General features: G+C 46.7%; 1 protein-coding gene across 1 annotated transcript in view; it reads left to right on the top strand.

Moving 5' to 3' along the window:
* The window catches only part of RHOJ (ras homolog family member J), a 78,197-nt gene that overhangs the window by 37,033 nt on the left and 20,952 nt on the right, over positions 1-20,212 (top strand). Inside the window, exon 2 of the mRNA XM_007068011.4 lies at positions 13,018-13,076. Within this exon, the coding sequence (XP_007068073.1) occupies positions 13,018-13,076 (59 nt within the window). The remainder of the gene's footprint in view (positions 1-13,017; positions 13,077-20,212) is intronic.

Here is a 20,212-nt window from a genome sequence, read left to right as displayed (position 1 = left end):
TAGTAAAAAAAAATCAAAAATTTTCCCACAGAAATTTTTTATTTTGCAGAAACTTCATTTTTAGTTGGAATGATTTTCCTACAGAAAATTCCCAGCCGGATCTAGTTTCAATATTTGGAGTTCAGTCCTGCAAAGTGCCAAACATTCTGGCCTTGATTCAACAAAGCACTTTAGCACATGCTTTATGCATTTGCTGAAGTCCTTTGTTGGCTCAGGGCCAGAGTAGACGGCCCCTTTCAGCATCAAGCCCCTGTTGAAATGCTCAGTCAAATAATCAATCTGAAATGTCCTGATCGGATGAGTCAGAATTAGGTCTTCTAGCTCATTGTGGCAATCTCACACTCGGACTCATAGGTACAGGACAAACATACCATACTCACAGGTTCTCTTTCACCCACCATATCTTTCTCTCTCACACACAGGGCTAACTTCTGCCCAAAATTCACATGCAGAACTCACAGTAGCATCTCATCCATCCCGATCCTTTGCTTTTCCTTGCATTACAACTTCTTCATTGTTCGTGGAGGCTGCAAAACCGGAGAGGTAAGTGGAAGACAAGAACTCAAACTCCACAGGCAGGAGAAAGGGTGATGACCCAGCGCCTCCCCGCCTTCAGTAACCAGACTTTGGGTGTCCAGTCAGAAGATCTGACTGGACACTGTCAGGTCTCTTTTTCGACCAGATTTTCCAGTCGAAAACCGGGCATCTGGCTACCCTACTCTGTGGATTTTCCCCGGTCATAACACTGCAAAATTCAAGACTGAAGGCCTTGTTGTAGTTCTTAGAGCCATGATGAGGTAGCCTGGAAAGGTACAAGCCTGCATGTGGAAGCAGGCACTTAGCAAGCCTATTAAGTGGAGCAGGCACTTAGCAGTGGCCCTTACTCTTTTGTCTCAAAGGGCAACATGCCCTCCTTTCAGCTCAGGCTTCCCACCCCAAGTCATTACACACAGGAGCAGGGCCTGGACACAGCCTCACCTCCTCCAGCCATGACCTTTGGGGGTGGAACCCCGTGAGCTCACGGAGCCCAAACACTGTCACTCTGGCTGCCTAGGGTGGATTGACACAGGAGGCAGGTAGAAGAGGCTCCCTGCACCATATCCCCACTCCCACCTCCTCTTAGATCGACACTGGACCATCTAAGATCTTTCCCTAATAAAGGTTTGTTGTTCCCGCATACCCCTCTGGCCTTTGAAGAATGTCTTTACAGCACCGGGCGAATGACTGCCAGACAATGTTTGGCAAATCATTGTAAGCAGTATGATAAATAGCAGCTAAAAGCTGGCACCTAAGACTAAATCATAAGAGGTCTGCTCCCACTCCCAGGGAACACAGCATGGGAGTACTGCCCCTGCCCTCCATGGCAGCAGGATCAGGCTTCATTTCTTATTTATGCAGTAAAGTCAGTGTTGAAGTTAAGCTTAAGAGACCTGAACATGTAAGGTATGGAATGGAATTTGTTCAGACTGGAATTTGTTCAGATTTGTTCAGAATGGAATTTGCTGATCCGTCATCTTGTCCCTCTGACTCTGGTCTCCCTGTGTCCCTTATGCCACGAATAAAAGGCTCAGATGTACGTTGATTCAGTTCAGTGTGCCCAATGTGTTTCTGCTTTGGCAGGATAGGGAACAGAAGGTCAGATTCTGCTTTCAGCTGCACTGTTGTAAGCTTGGAGTAACTCCATTGTAGTCTGCTATAGTAGATGCTGGAGTTACTCCAGATCTACACACCGGTGCAGTAGAGAACAGAGTTTGGCTTACAGATTGCTGGAAGAGATGCACCTGATGATGTCTGATTAGCATGCCAAGATGTTGCTGTGTGTACTTTTATTAATGCACTTGGCCCAAATGTGAATGTGGTAAACCTTATCATAAGGTAAATATGAATAAGATAAATGGAATATTTGTACAGTTAAAACAAAGTCTTTGTAATTAGTGTTTTGGGAATACATGGTGCTGTTTTACATTCTTTGAACCTTAATCATATTTCTCCTGATAGAACTCTGTTATGGAAAGCATGAATTTCTGTCCCCTCCCATGCACGTCAGTGCTAGATTTATCTTCCTCGACCTTTCCTATTTATCTCTGGTGCCTGTTTCCTTTATACCTTGGCAAAAAAAGAGAATCCAACTTTTCTTTGTTTAAGTGTATTCAGTAATCATAGGAGGGGCAGATTGACAGTCCTGCGGACTGACGTCCTCGATCTACCCCCAGCATAGCTCCAAGAAGATGGGTCCTCTGCACTGAGTGAGATTCCAGAAGGAAAGCTGAATTCAACTCCATGCCCCCTCCTTGGCTTCTCTCCTGAAAGTGTGCCGATTAATGCCAGTATGCTAATGGTCGCTGGGAGGTGGACCCTAAGATCTCGGCTGAGATCGCCAAGTAACTCCATGCTGAGCACTCTGACAGTAAGGACTTTTATTCACTCCCAGCTAAGGGGCAATTCACACCAGACCTAGAGATGAAAGACCCCAAGATCATTGCCAATCTGCTGAGCCATTGACTTTCCTGAAGCATTCAGTCAGCTAAACCTGCACAAGTATACGCTTATAGCAGCTGCTTGGAATTAAAAGGTTTTCTGGATTTTCCTCACTGTACTCTAAGCCTTCTGTGTTTGTAGACAGCTATTAACGATCATCGAGAACTCTCAGTGGCACCTATCGGGTTAAAGCATTTGCTTGCTGCAGAATACTCGTACCTCTCCAGCAATGCCTCTACAGCCCAGGCACAGATCTGGGAGAGCTCCCTCTGTTGGGCACTCGCTAGACTGCTGTAAAGGCTTCAAACTGAATCCCACCTGCCTTCCGCTTGCTGGGGCTGGGCAGACTTTAGGCACTGGTCCTGGCTTTGGGCCTCTAGGCACACACTCCTGGTGTAGACCTCACCTCTGACACCCTTCTTGGGAACGAGGAACCCCACTGACCCTGTTGCCTCCTAGCCTCTGAAACTAGTGCCATCTTCCCAAGCCTCCCCAGCAGCTCTTCCACATCCCTCAGAATCCCAGAGGTGCAAGCCTTCTGGTTCACAGTTTGCTTCTTCAGGGATACGCGATAATTAACGCCAGACAGACCGACGGACTTTGCACAGAATTCTAAATCACCACTGCTCTTTCCTTAGCAGCAGGAGAAAGACACAGACCTATACAAAATAATGCACACACCTATATCCATTTCCCTGCCTCACCACCCTGGAGAGTTCTCTGGGCGTGGGGAGAGCCCTCTGGGGTGTCCACCAGCCTTTCCCTGCAACTCATGACTTCTCTTCAGAGTCTTTCCAGCTCAGCTAGCTTTCTCTGACCTGGATTGGTTACACCAGGGGTGGCCAACCTGTGGCTCTGGAGCCACATGTGGCTCTTCAGAGGTTACTATGCAGCTCCTTTTATAGGCACCAACTCTGGGGCTGGAGCTACAGGCGCCAACTTTCCAGTGTGCCAGGGGTGCTCACTGCTGAACCCCTGGCTCTGCCACAGGCCCTGGCCCCACTCCACCCCTTCCCACCCCCCTCCTGAGCCTGCCATGCCCTCGCTCCTTCCCGCCCCCGCAAGCCTCCTTCACGCCACGAAACAGCTGATCGGGAGGTGCAGGGAGGGAGGAGGCAGCGCTGATCGGCGGGGCTGCTGGTGGGCAGGAGGTGCTGGGAGTGGGGGAGCTGGTGGGGGGCTGCTGACATACTACTGTGGCTCTTTGGCAATGTACATTGGTAAATTCTGGCTCCTTCTCAGGCTGGCCACCCCTGGGTTACACAGTTAAACTGGACACCTCCTGCTACAAAAACCCTGCCCAGCTCTTCCCCTCTCTTGCCCCAAGCTTCCTGTGCTTAGAGGAGAAAAGCAGGAGAGGGAACAATGCTTTACAGCAGTGGTGCCTAAACTTTTCCTGATGCGTCCCCCTTACCAGTAATGCAATCTCTCCGTGCCCCGCTCCACTCCCGCACAGCCAAGGCTTCCTCGGCAGAGGAGCTTGGGCTAAAGGCAGAGCAGAACTGGGGATGGGGGAGGAGCTGGGGCTAGTGACAGAGCTGGGCCGGGGTCGGAGCTGGGCCGGGTGGCGCTCCCTCCTTGCCCCCATGGGGCTGGTCTGGGCCCAGCCATATGCCCCCCCCAAATTCCTCCATGCCCCCCAAAGGGGTGCACTCCAGTCTGGGGTCCACTGTTCTTCAGACTCCCCAGATCTCCTCCAGCCCCAAGCAATTGAACCCACACTCTTTGCTCTGCTTATTGAGCTTGCATGCCATTGTTAGGAGGAAGCCAAGTTCTCCCTTAGGAGAATTATGTTACGGCAAACAGTTGATTTAAATAGCCTTGGCTGATCTTGTCTCTGTTAAATAAAGTTGAAAAAGACATACCATCTGCTCTTTTGCAGGGCGGGGCAGGTCAGCTCTATGATCAGCTGAAAATATTAAGATTATTCAGAGCATCAGCTATTGTTTCTTTAATTATCTGATTATTCTCCTTCTTTTGATGATGATCTGTGCCTAAATCCCAGCTCCAGAAAAATTGTTACTGTGCTATGGTGATGGAAGCATTATAAATACTTAGGCGAGCGATAGATATCAATTATTAACCCACACGCTCTTAGTTTCATTTTTTCCACAGGCTCACACTACAATCTCAGCCAAAACTCCACCCCCAGCCCATTTCTGCAACATAAACACTTTGATCTCTCACAAGAGCACTTCCACAGGCTAGAGTGTCTTAGATGGACACCCCAGCTTGCTGCGTGCTAAATCTCTGTGTAGACATGCCCTTAGATATAAATTGTTCCTTGATTCCCCAAACCTTGTAATCACATTAGCATTTCACTCTTTACAATACCTCTGTATAATATTTAAATCCCTGAACCACCCTAGGGCAGGGTTGTGAAGGGAATTGGGGTATAGTTCTACTGTGAAAACCGAACCAAGTTAGCAAACATCAGGCAAAGTTACTTTGATCAGGGATGGTTTAGTGCAGCAATACTGTAAGTCACTGGGGTGCAGGGGAAATCCTCCGGTGCTGAATTTACAAATAATGAGGTCAATGGTTCCGATAAATCATCTCATTTCATGCTGTCTATAAATAACCAGCATCCCAGACTAGGAAGGAACAAGCTCATATTTTTAGTGTTGCATTTGTGTGCTGAAGGCTTTGGGAATTTCCATTCCCTTTCATCTATTTCTGGGCTAGATTTATGCTGTTTGCTCTTTCTAATCCATCTCCACTGCCGGTGTGTTCTTTGTCATGTAAGTTTGCCAACACCAAATTCCAGGGTTCTCCAGGCACTTTAAAAGATTTACAGCATTTGATATAAGCTGCTTGGATAAAAATGGTTAGCGGACTGGTCTCTCTTTTATTAGCCTTCTCTGCATAGCATGTACCTAGCTGTGGAGAATTGGGAACAATTTATAGACCTAAGTCCTTGTAAAACACGATGCTATAAGACAACATACTCGGTGCAAGGCACATATTCTCTTAGGGGGTTGCACTGTCTAGATGAATCCATTTTTATTTGGGAACTGGATGACAGAGCTGTCATTTGATGTAAGCCTGCTTTTCTAACCTGGCTGTAATGCAAGTTGAGGGGGCTGTATTTTCTCATTAACTCAGTCTGAATTCTCCAACTACTAAAACAAATACAGAAACACAGCACACCACGGGGCAGGCATTCCTCATTACACTTATGGTCATGCCTCTTTTGGTGCTTTTCAATTAAATCTGAGGGCAGCGGGAGGAGGGAGTTGGAACACACAGCCAATCAGCAGAAGGGAAAGAATGTCCAGACACCAAAAAAAGGTGTTGGGCAGTGATGATCCCATGAGCATCCAAAGGTCCCCCGCAGCCACTGCTTCTTTCAGCATTGCCAGTCCCAAGCACTCAAAAAATCATGGCTCAGAAACTCATGAGATTTGGGGGCTCTTTTTATTTGCCTTCCAGTTTTTGAGTCTTTAGGGTGCACATTTTCAAGCTTTTCTCAGCAGCAATGAAGGCTAAAAACAAACTTGTGGGGGGCGGGAATGAAAGCTCAGATGCCCACAGAATCACCTGACTCCAGGAGGTGGGGCTTAGGGGGGAAAAAAAACACTGTGTGATTCATGATAAAATTGTCAGAGTTTGCAAAGAGAGCCAATGCACTGTTTGGAGTTATATGCAGGGAATACCAAGCAGGAGGAGGGAAGTAATGTTAACCCTAGATATGGTATTAGTGAGACCATGACTGGAATACTGTGCCCAGTTCTGGTTTCCACACTTTAAAAAGGATGTTGAAAAACTGGAAAGCGTTCAGAACAAAGCTACAAACATGATTCGAGATCTGGAAAACCTGCCTTATCCTGAGACACTAAAAAAATAAATTCTATTTAGTTAGGTCAGGGTAGCTGATGTAACAATCCCATCTGGCCTTAAAACCTCTGCGAATCTGAAGGCAAAAGCAATGACCCCAATAAGCCAAAAGCTACATCTAGGAGTTCAGATATAGCTTCATACACTCAAGACCTTATTATGCCCTCCCCTCAGGAAACACACTGACCATTCTTCAAACCTTTTAAATGTCAGGCAAAACAAGAAATGCACTCTGCACGACACGAAACTCGGCTTTTGCTGCTGTGACTGAAAATGGTATGGCTAATGCCAGTCTGCTTCAAGCTATTCCGAGGCCTTCTTATGAAAAATGTTAGCCACCAAAGATGTCAACAGTTTGTAGTTTTGACATGAGATGGTTACAGGGACAATTAAAAAAGATTGTTAGTTCAGTTTATACCCAAAAATCCTGGTTTTAGGCCAATTAAGGTGCAAGGTAACAGATTCATAGATATTAAGGTCAGAAGGGACCATTATGATCATCTAGTCTGACCTCCTGCACAACGCAGGCCACAGAGTCTCATCCACCCACTCCTGCGAAAAACCTCTCACCTGAGCTATTGAATAGCTATGTCTGAGCTATTGAAATCCTCAAATCGTGGTTTAAAGACTTCAAGGAGCAGAGAATCCTCCAGCAAGTGACCCGTGCCCCATACTACAGAGGAAGGCGAAAAACCTCCAGGGCCTCTTCCAATCTGCCCTGGAGGAAAATTCCTTCCCGACCCCATATTTGGCGATCAGCTAAACCCTGAGCATATGGGCAAGATTCACCAGCCAGATACCCAGGAAAGAATTTTCTGTAGTAACTCAGACCCCACCCCATCTAACATCTCATCAGGCCATTGGGCCTATTTGCCATGAATATTTAGAGTTCAATTAATTACCAAAATCATGTTATCCCATTATACCATCTCCTCCATAAACTTATCGAGTTTAATCTTAAAGCCAGATAGGTCTTTTGCCCCCACTGCCTCCCTGGGAAGGCTATTCCAAAACTTCACTCATGCTTGTGGTTTTCCCTTCCAAAAAAAGATTACTCTGAAGTTGCAGGCTATAAGACTGTGACAGGAACCAATCTGTCCACAATAAAATCTTGTTTATTTTAAGGGGGCAAAGTGGGAACACAGCTCTAGCAATCCATGAGTTAATTTCCTGGTGATGATTCAAACATACAGAAATAACGAATGTGTTATTGTTGACTATTGCAAACCAACGGATCTTGGAGGCTCTCTGACTGTGAGCACAGAAACCCAATAACTCCTATCCCTGTCTGGGGTTCATTTGCAATTAGATGTTTTAATATTGCATTCAATGAAAGCAAAGGAAATATTTATAAAGGAGGAAGGATACAGAAACAGGAGAGGAAAGACAAAGTACACACGTGGGAGTCAGCAGGCATTAGCACTAAACTGACCTGCTTGTTACTCTTTTCTTGAGCAACAGTGGGCAAGTCAGTCAGTCCAGGTTTTTTAAAATGGCCTCTAATTCCAGGTGCAGAACTGCAGTCCAGTAAGGGTGTGATTTTCAGAGGTGCTGGTGTTCACTCATGATGCTTAATTGACATAGAGGTCTTCTAAATCTCTGGCTATCTGCCAAGTTCGCCATCCAAAAGCTTCAAAACCATTCAATCATTATGGTTTGGCCAGAGCAGCTAGTAGATGAAAATTTACCTTTGTTACACATTGTTATCCCAAAACTTATGAAGCTCCAGTTCACACTTCTGCAAATGAGTCTGTATCACATCTAATGACTTGATAACACTTATACGCTGGTTTTGCTTTACTGAAATAATTCAGGATGGTCCAAGAACAGCTGGTGCAAGAGTAACAGGCAACAGTAGATTACGAGCAGGATATAAACCAGCAGCAGGGTTTATGAACCTGGAAAAGCAGCTGCAGCCTAAGCTCCCTCTAAGCTGCGCATCAGCCTATCAAGCTTTGCAGCCAGAGAGGCCTGGACTGGAGAGAGGTAGGGGGCATGCAGGGCTGCAGCCGGGGGAGAGGCGGTCTCTCCCCTGGCCCCAGCCCCAGAGCCACCGCAGTGGGGAGAGGCGGTCTCTCCCAGCCCTGGGCTGCTGCAAGTCCTCTCTCCCTGCCACAGCCCTGGGGCAACCTGCACCCCAAACCCCTCATCCCTGGCCCCACCCCAGAGCCAGCACCCCCAGCCGGAGCCCTCACCCCCCCAATGCTCTGCCTCAGGCCTTGAGCCCCTCCCACACTCCAAACCCCTCAGCCCCACCCGCGCCGCACATCACCTCCATATTGGTGCACATAAAATTCATTCTGCACATGGATGTAAAAAATTGGAGGAAACATTATAGCAAGTAGCATATCTATGAGCTGCAGCCAGTCACTGCTATGACCACTGTCTACAGAGTGGACATGCTGAGTCACCTCTCACACTGCAGAGGCATGCCGATCATCTCTTAGCAGGAGCTGTGAGATCTTCATTGGAAGAATCAACTAATTCACCTCTGATGTCTGTTTCACAAGCACCACGTCCGTAACATGATGGAAGTTCTAGTACCAGAACATCAGAATGTAGACATTATGTTACACAAGCGTAAGCCCTCTGCCCAGTGGAGTTGGCAGTGACAAGGGAGGGGTTCAATATCCAGGGGGTTTCTTTTTAACAACAGAACACACAACCAGCTCGAGCCCTCACCCAGTGACCTGGGAAAATTACACTCCACCCCTGGGAGCTTCCAATACTTCCCCTCTTGTCAGCACTCAGTGGGTGTGTAGAAAAAAAAAAGTTTTAATAAAAAGGAAAAAGTAACCCAGCATTAATTTGGGAAAGTGCCACAAGCATGATTCAGAAGCACATGACCAGAACGCCCCCACCCCCCAGAGTATGTTGCCTCAGGTTCTCACCTTGCACTGAAAAAGTCCAACAAACAAAAGTTCCTCTAATGTGCCCCTCCCTCCACTGCACCCCACTCACAGCTGTTGTCCTTGGTCAGTGAAGGCCCAGAGTTCAGAAGTGCATTCATGTGAATTTACCTCCTACCCTGGTGGGGGGCACGGGGGAGAAAGGCACTTCAGCTACTCTGCCATCACTCACTCCACCACTGCCACTTCTGGATATCTTGAGGCCCTGGCACTTAACGCAGCTCTGAGTGTTTTCATCTGTTAGTGGGGGAGCCTCGCTGCTACTGCAGGCTGGATAGTTTCCTTCAGCAGAGAGGCTATTACATACCAGGAATTATGCTTAGACCTGGTTATCTGCGATTTCACCTCCAGTGATCCACAACAAAAGACTCTCAATTGAGTCTTAACCAGCTCTGTCATTACACGATGGGGAGAGTGACAATCAAATGGTGCCTAGGACCCTTAAGCAAAGCCCAGAAACACCTGTCCCCACCTTCTCTCATCTCCACTAAGCTTTGGCACCCCTGCCCCCTGCTTACTGAGCACAGTTCAGGTGAGGGTGAACCCCCTCGATCAGGCCATGCCAAACACAGTTCTGCTTCCCTTGATTCATATAACACTTTATTACCCCTTCCCCTGCAATAACAAAGTTATTTGCAGTCCAGCACCAGCCAAAAGTGATCATTTGGGCAAAGCAACTCCATCATGCTGCACATCTAGATAGAGTGGGTGTCTCTATGCAAACAAGGTCAGTTCCTGACATCTTCTCCCCCAGCTCCTAACTAGATGTCAGGGGAGAGCCCATTCAAACCCTGCTTCAAATAATTGGGAAGTCTTCTGACCCTTGTTTAATTGTTAATAATTTGGTAATCCCCATGTTTGGGAGCCGAACAATCCACAGGCAAAGCAGGCTATCAGCGTCCTAATTTAAATTCATGTCAATAAACCAATTCTACTAGTGGGAGAGGAATATATTACATAGTGGTAATGTATTCAAGAAAGATATTTCCTCAGATGATGAGTGTAGCGAAGTCAGGACTCATCATCGTGGCACCTCCTGTTGGTTGTCCTGAGAATTAGCTCAACTCCAGCTCCGGAGCACCCTCTACTGGCTGGTGTCTTGCCTGCCTCAGGCCCCATGTCCCTCCTGGACGCCCGTGCCCTTTACCTCAGGGTTCTGCACCCGCAGTACCCCCACTCTCTGGGTCTCCCCTCCCCAGGGACCCCCAATCCTCAAAACCCACCTTGCTTCAGTGGCTACTGCCAGTCATCATCTAGCCCCTGCTCACTGGGGAAAACTGCCATCTGTAATGGCCACTCATCATTGGCAAGGGGTGTTGGACCAGCTTCCTCTGCCTAACCCTGGGCTGCACCTCTACAACCCCAGTATTTGCTTTGGCCTTTAACAAGGCCTGCATCCTGGGGATTTACCAGGCTGGAGCTCCTCACCTCCTCTTACCTTTCCCCCAACACTACTCCACTCCTGGACAGCCAGGTCCTTTTCTCTCTCTCTCTCCCCCACCCCAATGAGAGAGAGAGAGAGACTGACTGTAGCTCCTGGCCTCCAGCCCTCTTATTAGGACCAGCTGGGCCCTGATTGAGCGGGCCACATATATGGTCAGCTACTCAGTCATCTTCCCCCAGCTGTTCTCACTCCTCTTATTTCAGGAGCAGGGTAACCACCCCACTACAATGAGAAAAAGATTTTTCAACAAAAAGTGAGGAGGAAAAACTGCACCAAAACTTGGGAGAAAAAAGGAGAGAGAGATGGCATAATGCTACATCGCAATCTGCCACAGAATCAGGACAGTGAATCCAGACAGACACAGGGATTACTCTGGGTTCCAGCCCGAGACCAAGATCTGCACTGTCCTGAACCTTGCCACCATTTCCCTGAGACTCTCGCTTCACCAGCTCTCTAGATACATCTTTCCCTCAGGGCCAGGATCCCAGGGCTTTCCTGCTCAGCTGGGCACCATCCTCCATTAGCTATTGTTTATCAAGCCTAATTCTCCCTCAGGTGTTTCCTATCAGGTTAACTGGCATCTTCTGAACCTCATTAATGCTTGCCAGTCTAGTATGGGGTCAACAGCCCATCACAGTTCCCCACAGCAGCGATAATTAATTTCTGAAATGCAGTGGGTACTTTTCATCTGCAAAAGACCCATCATGTAAAATCATCAGCTAGGGCCTATGTGATGATTTCAAGTCCCATATTTTCTCAGTGTTAACTATCAATCTCTCCCTGCGCTCATTAATTTTAGAAGATGACTAGGGGAAAAGTATCAAAAATAGCCTTCCCCAGCCACACTTCCAGCACGCATCAGAGTCCCTTCGCCTGCATGTTTTAAGGTATCCTGTACACACAGTGAATAATTTTGAACAACATTGTTCTGAGATGTGACTCTCCTGATACCTGCTTAAAATCTTTTTCTACTGACTTGAATTGAATTCCCCATCTCTCCCCAGACTGAACGTTAATGATTTAAGCACATTAGCTGGATAACTAAACTCTATTAAAGCGGAGGACATTTTTAGATGAAATTATGTTGATTAGAGAGATCAAATTATAAAGGATGTTATCCAAAAGGTCCACTGAAATCAATGGTAAGACTCCAGTGGACTTTAATGAGCTTTGGATCAGGCCCAGAGAGCCCGTGTTGAATTTGACTCTAAGAGCATTTGTGCTTCAGTACAGAATTTGATCAATAGATCAAGTCATCAGCCCTATTATAAAATCTGGTGAATATCCTGGAAAATGTTTGACCCCCTCAAGATTACACTCCTGTTTTCAAAGTGTGTTTGAAGCACAATGATTTGTAATAATATCACTGTATTAACTGGTATGGAACATCACTGCATTCAAAAAGGAGAGATTGAGCAAAAAAGTAATGCATTTGCACTGATCCAGACTGAGGGCTACCCAGTTCCAAATACATCATTGTTTCATAGCACTGGAATTAAGGAAGAAAAAAAGTCTGAACAGAGAAAACACCAAGACCAGACATAACCCAAACAGACTTGGTGGGGAGGAAGGTTCCCTGTGCTTTGGACTCCTAATGACTTGCTGTAATCAGCTGGTGGTCTCATAGACATTAGCAAATGTCCTTAGATCTCTGAATGCCCAAACAGCAGCAGTGCTTGCAATTCGTCTATCTCAGCGGTTCTCAAACTGCAGGTCGGGATCCTAAAGTGGGTCGCGAACCTGTTGTAATGGGGTCGCCATGGCTGGCATGAGACTGGCCTCAGCCCTGGGTAGCAGGGCTCAGGTTACAGGCTCCCCTCCTGGGGCTGAAGCCCTTGGCATTTGACTTTGGCCTCCCACCCGGGGTGGTGGGGCTTGGGTTTTGGCTCAGGCTTTCCCTCCCGCGCAACCAGGATCATGTAGTAATTTTTGTTGTCAGAAGGGCGGGGGGGGTCACAGTGCAATGAAGTTTGAGGAACCCTGCTCTATCTGTTAAGAAATGAGAGTTCAACCAAAACCATCTGCTTTTCTTGTGACTTTAGGTTGCCTTCATTTTGGGATGATTGTCAGCTTAGTTTAGGGTGCACATTGTAAAGCGCACGTTAATCTGCCTAGCACACAGGGCCGGCTCTAGGTTTTTTGCCTCCCCAAGCAAAAAATTTGTCACCCCAAGCCCCGAGAGCGCAGCTGCCCCAGCAAAAAAAAAAAAGGGGGGGTGGCCAGAATGCCGCCCCTGGAATGGTACCACCCCAAGCACGTGACTGCTTTGCTGGTGCCTAGAGCCGGTCCTGCTAGCACAACTACTGGTTGGGGGTTGCGTCTCACAACTTCTCTGTTTCTCTCTTCCAGTGACTGTGACTGTCGGAGGCAAGCAGCACTTGCTGGGGCTATACGATACTGCAGGGCAGGTAAATTATTTTACCTTCTTTCCCTTTCTGATTTTTATTACACACCTTTTTTCCATATAAAAAATAGCATCAGTGGTATTTTGTGATGGCTGAACTGATTACCCGTTTCTTACGCAGAGATTTCAACACAAAAAACATGCCAAAGACTGAATTTTTCTAACTAAACATAAAACCAGGCTAAACTATTAGGTCTTTTACACCTCTGACTTCTGTCACAGGCACAGAGCTCTCTTTAATAAGTCAACATTTACTAACAGTTTTCATGTAGTGGCAGCTGAGATACAGCCAATATTTCCTATCCTGAGTAGAGAAAATAGCAAATATCCAATACAACTCTGTGAAGTAGCTCTCAACAGCTATTAACTTTTAAATGGCAGCCACTGTAGGTAATCTTCAACATATACCTACCAGTGAAAGACTGTCACTTACAATATAGCCTCCCATGTCTATGCCCAGTCTAAACTTACGTAATGCAAATTATGAGACTTTTACAGCTTATCTTGCCAGACTATTCCCTGGTCTGACAGACGTTCTTTTGAGAAGAGTACATGCACCTAACTGCTGTGGCTGTCCCAGCAATCCAAATTAATTAACCCAGAAAAAATGTAGAGAATTTATTATTAAGCATCTCATTCTCTTGCTGGTCAATCTCTCTTTGTTTACATTGTTAGGTCTGCAAGATCCTTAGAGAAGCAGCATCTAGTACTACAATGAGACCTTTTCTTAGTAACTGTGGAATTAAGACAATGGCAACTCCAGTTTATAAACTTTGCCCTTTCATTCTTCTCTCCCCTATTTCAGTCATAGGGGAACACTGTTATTCCACAGAACATCATGGAATACTTTTTAGTCTCAATCATTGGGCCCACACAGAACTTGCACTGGTTTAACTAAATCGGTTTAAAAATCCCTCCTTGAGTTAAACCACTGCAATGTTCTCAGGTAGACAAGCCCTGTGTCATTATTGTCTCACCAGCCATTTGGAAGCATTCGTTCCCAAAGTTAACTTGCCTGAAAGGAGAGCGCTGGGACCTTAGTCAGCACCACTGAAGTCAGTAGAAAAGCTTCAGCTGATTTCAATGGACATTGGATAAGGTCCTGGGATTAGATCAGATCAGAAAACAAGCAAGAAACCTACAACTATTGCATTCTCACTCGCCCTTGAACACAATAGGCATGAAAAGCACCATAACATGTCATTGGGGTGCACTGTTGTCTGCAGAGCAGAGGGCTCACATGAAGTTCTAGGCGCCATGTGGGTCTCACATCAACCCTGCCTGCATTTGTATGCGCATCTTACCAACGTGTGTGAGACTTCTCATTTTTCATTGGATAAGACTCGCATGAACTGGTAGCCGATTTTCTTCAGTACCGAGCCTCACCTCCCCTTGGTGGTCTAGCAAAGGCCAACTCTAGCAAACTTCAGGGCAAGGCACAGATATATCAGGACCTGATCCTTCAAATGCTGCCCGGCATAGTAAATGTAGTAGCAGACACCACAGTACTGAGAATACTGTTACACAGATTAATTATATGCAGAGACCCCAAGCGGTACAGAGAAACAGACTGTCACTACAATAATCACTACACCTATAGTAGGGGCTTGCAAGATTGGGTCCCTTCTGGTATTGCTTTTGCCTGATTTGTGTTTTGTCTATTTTAACTCCTGCCACACTGACTGCTCATATTTCTGTAGGCAGCACCAGTTACTGAATACTATCTATAGTGGCTGGTTTTTTATCTCTTATGGTTTGTTTGTCCTTTTTTTAATAGATGATCTAAAAATAATGAACTGAAATAGACTACCTAAAAATCAATACTAAAAATAACTAATATAGACTATGATCCACACTCATGGCCCAAGCAAATGTCTAAACACAGTAACACAAGCCCACACAGCCTGTTGCATGGCCACACCCCAAAGTCACATATACTGAGGGGCAGGATGATCCAATGCACAGGGTATTGGACTAGAATCAGGGGACCTGGATTCTAGTTCCAGCTCCACCAATGACTTTCTGCACACTATTGTCCAAGACACATCACCTTAATATGCCTCTTTTCCCACCCCCCACCCTCTACAACTAGTCTTGTCTAAAATGTAAGAGCAGGGTCTGTCTGTGAGTATGTGTGTGTGTGTGTGTTGCCTAGCACAATAGGGTCCATATATTTTTGTCAAGGCATCTAGGCACTACCATGCTACAAGTAATAAATAATAACCACTGATCACATAATTGCACATGCAATCAGGAAATGTACACATACAATTACCCAATTTGCATGTGCAGGATAGTTCGTTCACACAGATGCAGGATTCCGGGTGTGCTCACATTTTGTACCCTTCTGCAGTAATGCAGGGCTGTGAAAATCTGGCCAGAATTTTATTCATGCCTGAGTTTACCACTTCGGTCAGGCTAATCCAGAATCTTAACATTATTGTAACATGTTTTGTGTATACTCCACCTGTCACCCACTCTGTCAACGACACTTCCTTTTATTCATTTTCCTGAGCCAAAAGAAAACACTAAGCTGTGAATCTAGCTGACAGAAATGTGTTTTTCCCTCCTTCTTGACAATCATTTTGCCATCTCCTGTGACGGAGTTCAAGTTAGGCCAGGCATGCCTGTCTCCAAGTGACACTCATTTCCTACAACTGACTTGTCGGAACCATTTTCATTTTAGATTTCAGTCCAAAGGAGATAGTCATTGAGTCAAGACGTTACAGAGCATGAATCACTTTGTGATTAATAGATCATATCTTAACAGAGTCCAGAAGGTTGCTCTTTCCCACATGCTGTAGCGGGAATGACAGCTCATATGGGTTCACTGCCCCCAACACACACACACCTCCTAGAGTTGTGTGGCTTTCCAAAGAAAATTGACATGAAGTCAGTGCTAACAATAATGCTTGACATTGGCATGCTCTAAAACACATGCTGATGAACTAACAATTGAAAAATGTACCCTCATACAGCATTACCCTCTGGCTGTGGGAGTAGGGCTCTGGCAGGGAATTTCGATCTCAGCTGCTTGATTTTCTGCATCTTTGGCATGAACAGTCCCAGACAGGACATTTTCAGCGCCATGCTCAGGTGCAAAGTGCTTCGAGAGCCCGACACTGAAGGCAGGGAACATGGACAGAGAGACGATGGAGGAAGCAGCAGCAACGGGTACAGAGAGTACTCCACATACCTGAACAAAGCCAGGCCCACCATAGCAAACAAGCGTAGGAGACAGCGACACTGTGTTGCACAAACCTCCCAGCCTCTGCTAGTTGCCAGAGCCATGCCCAGCAATACCTGACCTGGCTCCGCCCTTTCCATTGTGGGCCAGTCAAAAGACAGCCCAATCATTCAGCAGGGAATTATATTCCACACACACACACCCCCGTAAGCAGCCTCAATCGCTACTGAAGCAGGGGCTGTGAGGGTGCGTCTCTCCATGATAGTCGGACCCCCTTCCTGAACAACTTTACTGGAAGAGAGATTGCAGGGTAAGAAGGTGCCTGTGACAATGACACTAGAATAAGGGTGTATCTGGGTCCCAGGCCTGAACTCCACAGAAGCAAGTTCCTAGTCACTCCCATTAGCACAGAGCACTAACAAACTAGTGACATTTTCCAGCCTGCCAACACTATCACCCTGGTTTAACCAGGAGATTTTCAGTGATCCGAAACTCAAAAAAAAAAAAAACCACACTACAAAAAGTGGAGACTAAGTCAGATTACAGAGGATGATTATAAACAAACACCACAAGCATGTACGGACAAAAAAGGCTGAGGCACAAAATGAGATTAAACCAGCTAGAAACATAATGGGTGGGAAGAAAACATTCTACAAATCGAGATTAAACCAGCTAGAAACATAATGGGTGGGAAGAAAACATTCTACAAATCCATTAGAAGCAAGAGGAAGACCAAGAACAGGGTAGGCCCGTTATTCGAGCGGGGCGGGGGGGGGGCAAAAACAAAAAAATGTGGAAGTGGCAAAAGTGCTAAAGAACTTTTTGTTTTAGTTTTCACCAGAAAGTTTAGTAGCAATTGGACATTTAACATAGTGAACACCAGTGAAAATGAGACAGGATCTAAGGCTAAAAGAGGGAAAGGACAAATCAAAAATTACTTAGACAAGCTGAATGTCTTCAAGTCGCCCAGGCCTGACGAAATACATCTTAGAATACTCAGGGAGCTGACTGAGGAAATGTCTGATCCATTAGAGATGAAATTAGAAAACGGGAGAGATTCCAGGGGACTGGAAGAGGGCAAATATAGTGGAAATCAGGATAACCCAAGGAATTAGAGACCAGTCAACTTAACTTCCATACCCGGAAAGATAATGGAGCAAATAAGCAATCAATCAATCTGCAAGTACCTAGAAGATAATAAGGTGATAAGTAACAGCATGGAGTTGTTCAGAACAAATTGTGTCAAACCAACCTAATAGCTCTCTTTGACAGGGTAACAAGCCTTGTGGATTGGTGGAAGCAGTAGATGTGGTAAATCTTGACTTTAGTAAGGCTTTTGATACTCTCACATGACTTTCTCATAAACAAACTAGGGAAATACAACCTGGATGGAGCTACTATAACATGAGTGCATATCTGGCTGGAAAACCGTTCCCAGAGAGTAGTTATCAATGGTTCACCGTCAAGCGGGAAGGGCATGTTGAGTGGGGTCCCGCAGGGATCAGTTTTGGATCCAGTTCTGTTCAATATCTTCATCAGTGATTTAGATAATAGCATAGAGAGCACGCTTATAAAGTTTGCGGCTGATATCAAGCTAGGAGGAGTTGCAAGTGTTTTCAAGGATAGGATTAAAATCCAAAATGATCTGGACAAACTGGAGAAATGGTCTAAAGTAAATAGGATGAAATTCAATAAGGACAAATCCAAAGTACTCCATTTAGGAAGGAACAATTAATTGCACACATACAAAATGGGAAATGACTGGGAAGGAGTATTACGGAAAGGGATCTGGGGATCATAGTGGATCACAAGCTAAATATGAGTCAACAGTGTTGCAAAAAAAAAGAAGCAAACATCATTCTGGGATGTATTCGCAGGAGTGTTGTAACCAAGACATAAGAAGTGATTCTTCTGCTCTACTTTGTGCTGATAAGGCCACAATTGGAGTACTATGTCTAGTTCTGGGTGCCAGGGGTGGCAGGTTTGTAGAAATTTTGGTGGTGCCCAGAACCCGCCCCCCAAACTCTGCCCCCCCCCCACCTGCCTACGGCTCGCGGAGGGAGTTTGGGTGGTGGGAGGAGGTCTGGGGTGCAGACCCTGGGCTGGGGCAGGGTATTGGGGTGCAGGAGGGTGTGCAGGCTCTGGGAAGGAGTTTGGGTGCAGAAGGGGTGAGAGGTTGGGCTCTGGGAGGAAGTTTGGGTTCAGGAGGGGACTCTGGGCTGGGGAAAGGGGTGGGGTGCAGGAGGGGGTGAGGGGGGCAGGCTCTGGGAGGGAGTTTGGGGGCAGGAAAGGGTGTGTGGGAAGGGGTGGGGGTGCAGGCTCTGGGACAGAGTTTGGGGGTGGGAGGGGGTGCGGAGGGAGGGGGTGCAGGAGTGAGGGCTGTGGGGCTGGGGATGAGGGGTTTGGAGTGTGGGGTGAGGGCTGTGGGGTGGGGCTGGGGATGATGGGTTCATGATGCAGGATGGGGCTCGAGGCTGGGGCAGAGGGTTAGGGTGCAGGGGGATGAGGGCTCTGTCTGGGGCTGGGGATAAGGGGTTTGAAGAGGCTCAGGGCTAGGGCAGAGGTTTGGGGTGCAGGGGGGTGAGGGTTGTGGCTGGGGGTGCAGGCTCTGGGGTGGGGCAGGGCTGGGGATGAGTTTGGGGTGCAGGCAGGCTTCCCCAGGGCTGGGGACAGAAAGGAGGACTCCCCTCAGCCCTCTCCCCACCAGCAGCAGAGAGCTCTGGGGGAGGGGCCCTCTGTCTCCCCCTGCCCCCCTCCAGCATACTCACCCCACACCACTTTCACTGCACGTGCTCCTAGGGCCCCTCTCAGGTTCAGGAAGCCCCCTCACTTCCCCTGTGGTGGGTGTTGCGGGGGGAGGCTGCCATCATGTGTGCACCTGCCCCCTCCCCCACTGCTGCCCCTCACTGTAGCCTCACTGGGGGTGAGGGATGGGGCTGCCCCTTGGAGGGCACAGTGTGGGGAAAAGATCTGGACAACTGTATTAGTTATGTGTACGGCTAATGAGTGCATCCACTGTTACTTTAGCTGGGATAAAATCATTTTGATATGCCCCATGCTTTAGGGCACAAAGCCAATGGCCAGCTGGGAGCACAGGAACATAGACTGGATCAGACCCAAGATCTGTCTAGTCCAGGATCCTGCCTCTGACAGTGGCCAGCCCCAGATGCTTGTGAGGTATTCTAGACCCACAAAAGTCTAATCCTGATCTCAAAGAGTTAGAGATCAGCGAAAGCCCCAACACACAAGCTTTAATATCCCTTCCAAAATTTGTTATTAAAAACAACAACTCTGGATATTTCCCATATCCAGCTAAATGCCCAATCCCTTTTTTGAATCTTGTTAAATTCTTGGCCTCAGTGACTTCCTGCAGCAATCCAAAGCTAGCCAATGGGCAGGTGATCCCAATGGTTCATTACAGATTTTCTTCCACCTGCCCCATGAGCAGCTGATAGTGGGCCCTGTCAGATTCCGAATACAAATCTGATCTAATATGGCAATTCCTATGGTCCCAGGGAGTTGGATAACATGGAAGCCCTAGATCTACTGTTCCCTTGATATGCAAGCATAACTCCCATGCTTGTCAGTGTCATCCTGAGCTACTAGTATGTATTGATAGGAGACTAGATCCTTGTGTGTAAGCTGTAGATATCCTTTCTCTTCCGACCTATTGCTTATATAATGTCCCATGCTGCAACCACAAAATGAGAACAAACAGTCCTCATAAGCTCCAAAGTGACAAGCAAAATCAAATTAAATGAACCTGCTGAAAGGACCTGTCACCGTTATGCAGAATGTTCATAGCTTTTAGTCTGTGATTTTTAACAGCACACTAAGTTTCAACCCCTCTAAATAGGCAAGTCTTGAATTTTTAAAACAGATATATTTAGCCAACTGATTTCCAAGGTCCCAAATAAAAAAAAGATACATAGAGTATCTGGTGCCACCTTGTG

This window comes from Chelonia mydas, chromosome 6, assembly GCF_015237465.2.
Source record: "Chelonia mydas isolate rCheMyd1 chromosome 6, rCheMyd1.pri.v2, whole genome shotgun sequence".
Classification (NCBI taxonomy): Eukaryota; Metazoa; Chordata; order Testudines; family Cheloniidae; genus Chelonia; species Chelonia mydas.
Note: the sequence above shows the minus strand (reverse complement) of the source record. Positions and strands in the feature narration are given on the sequence as shown.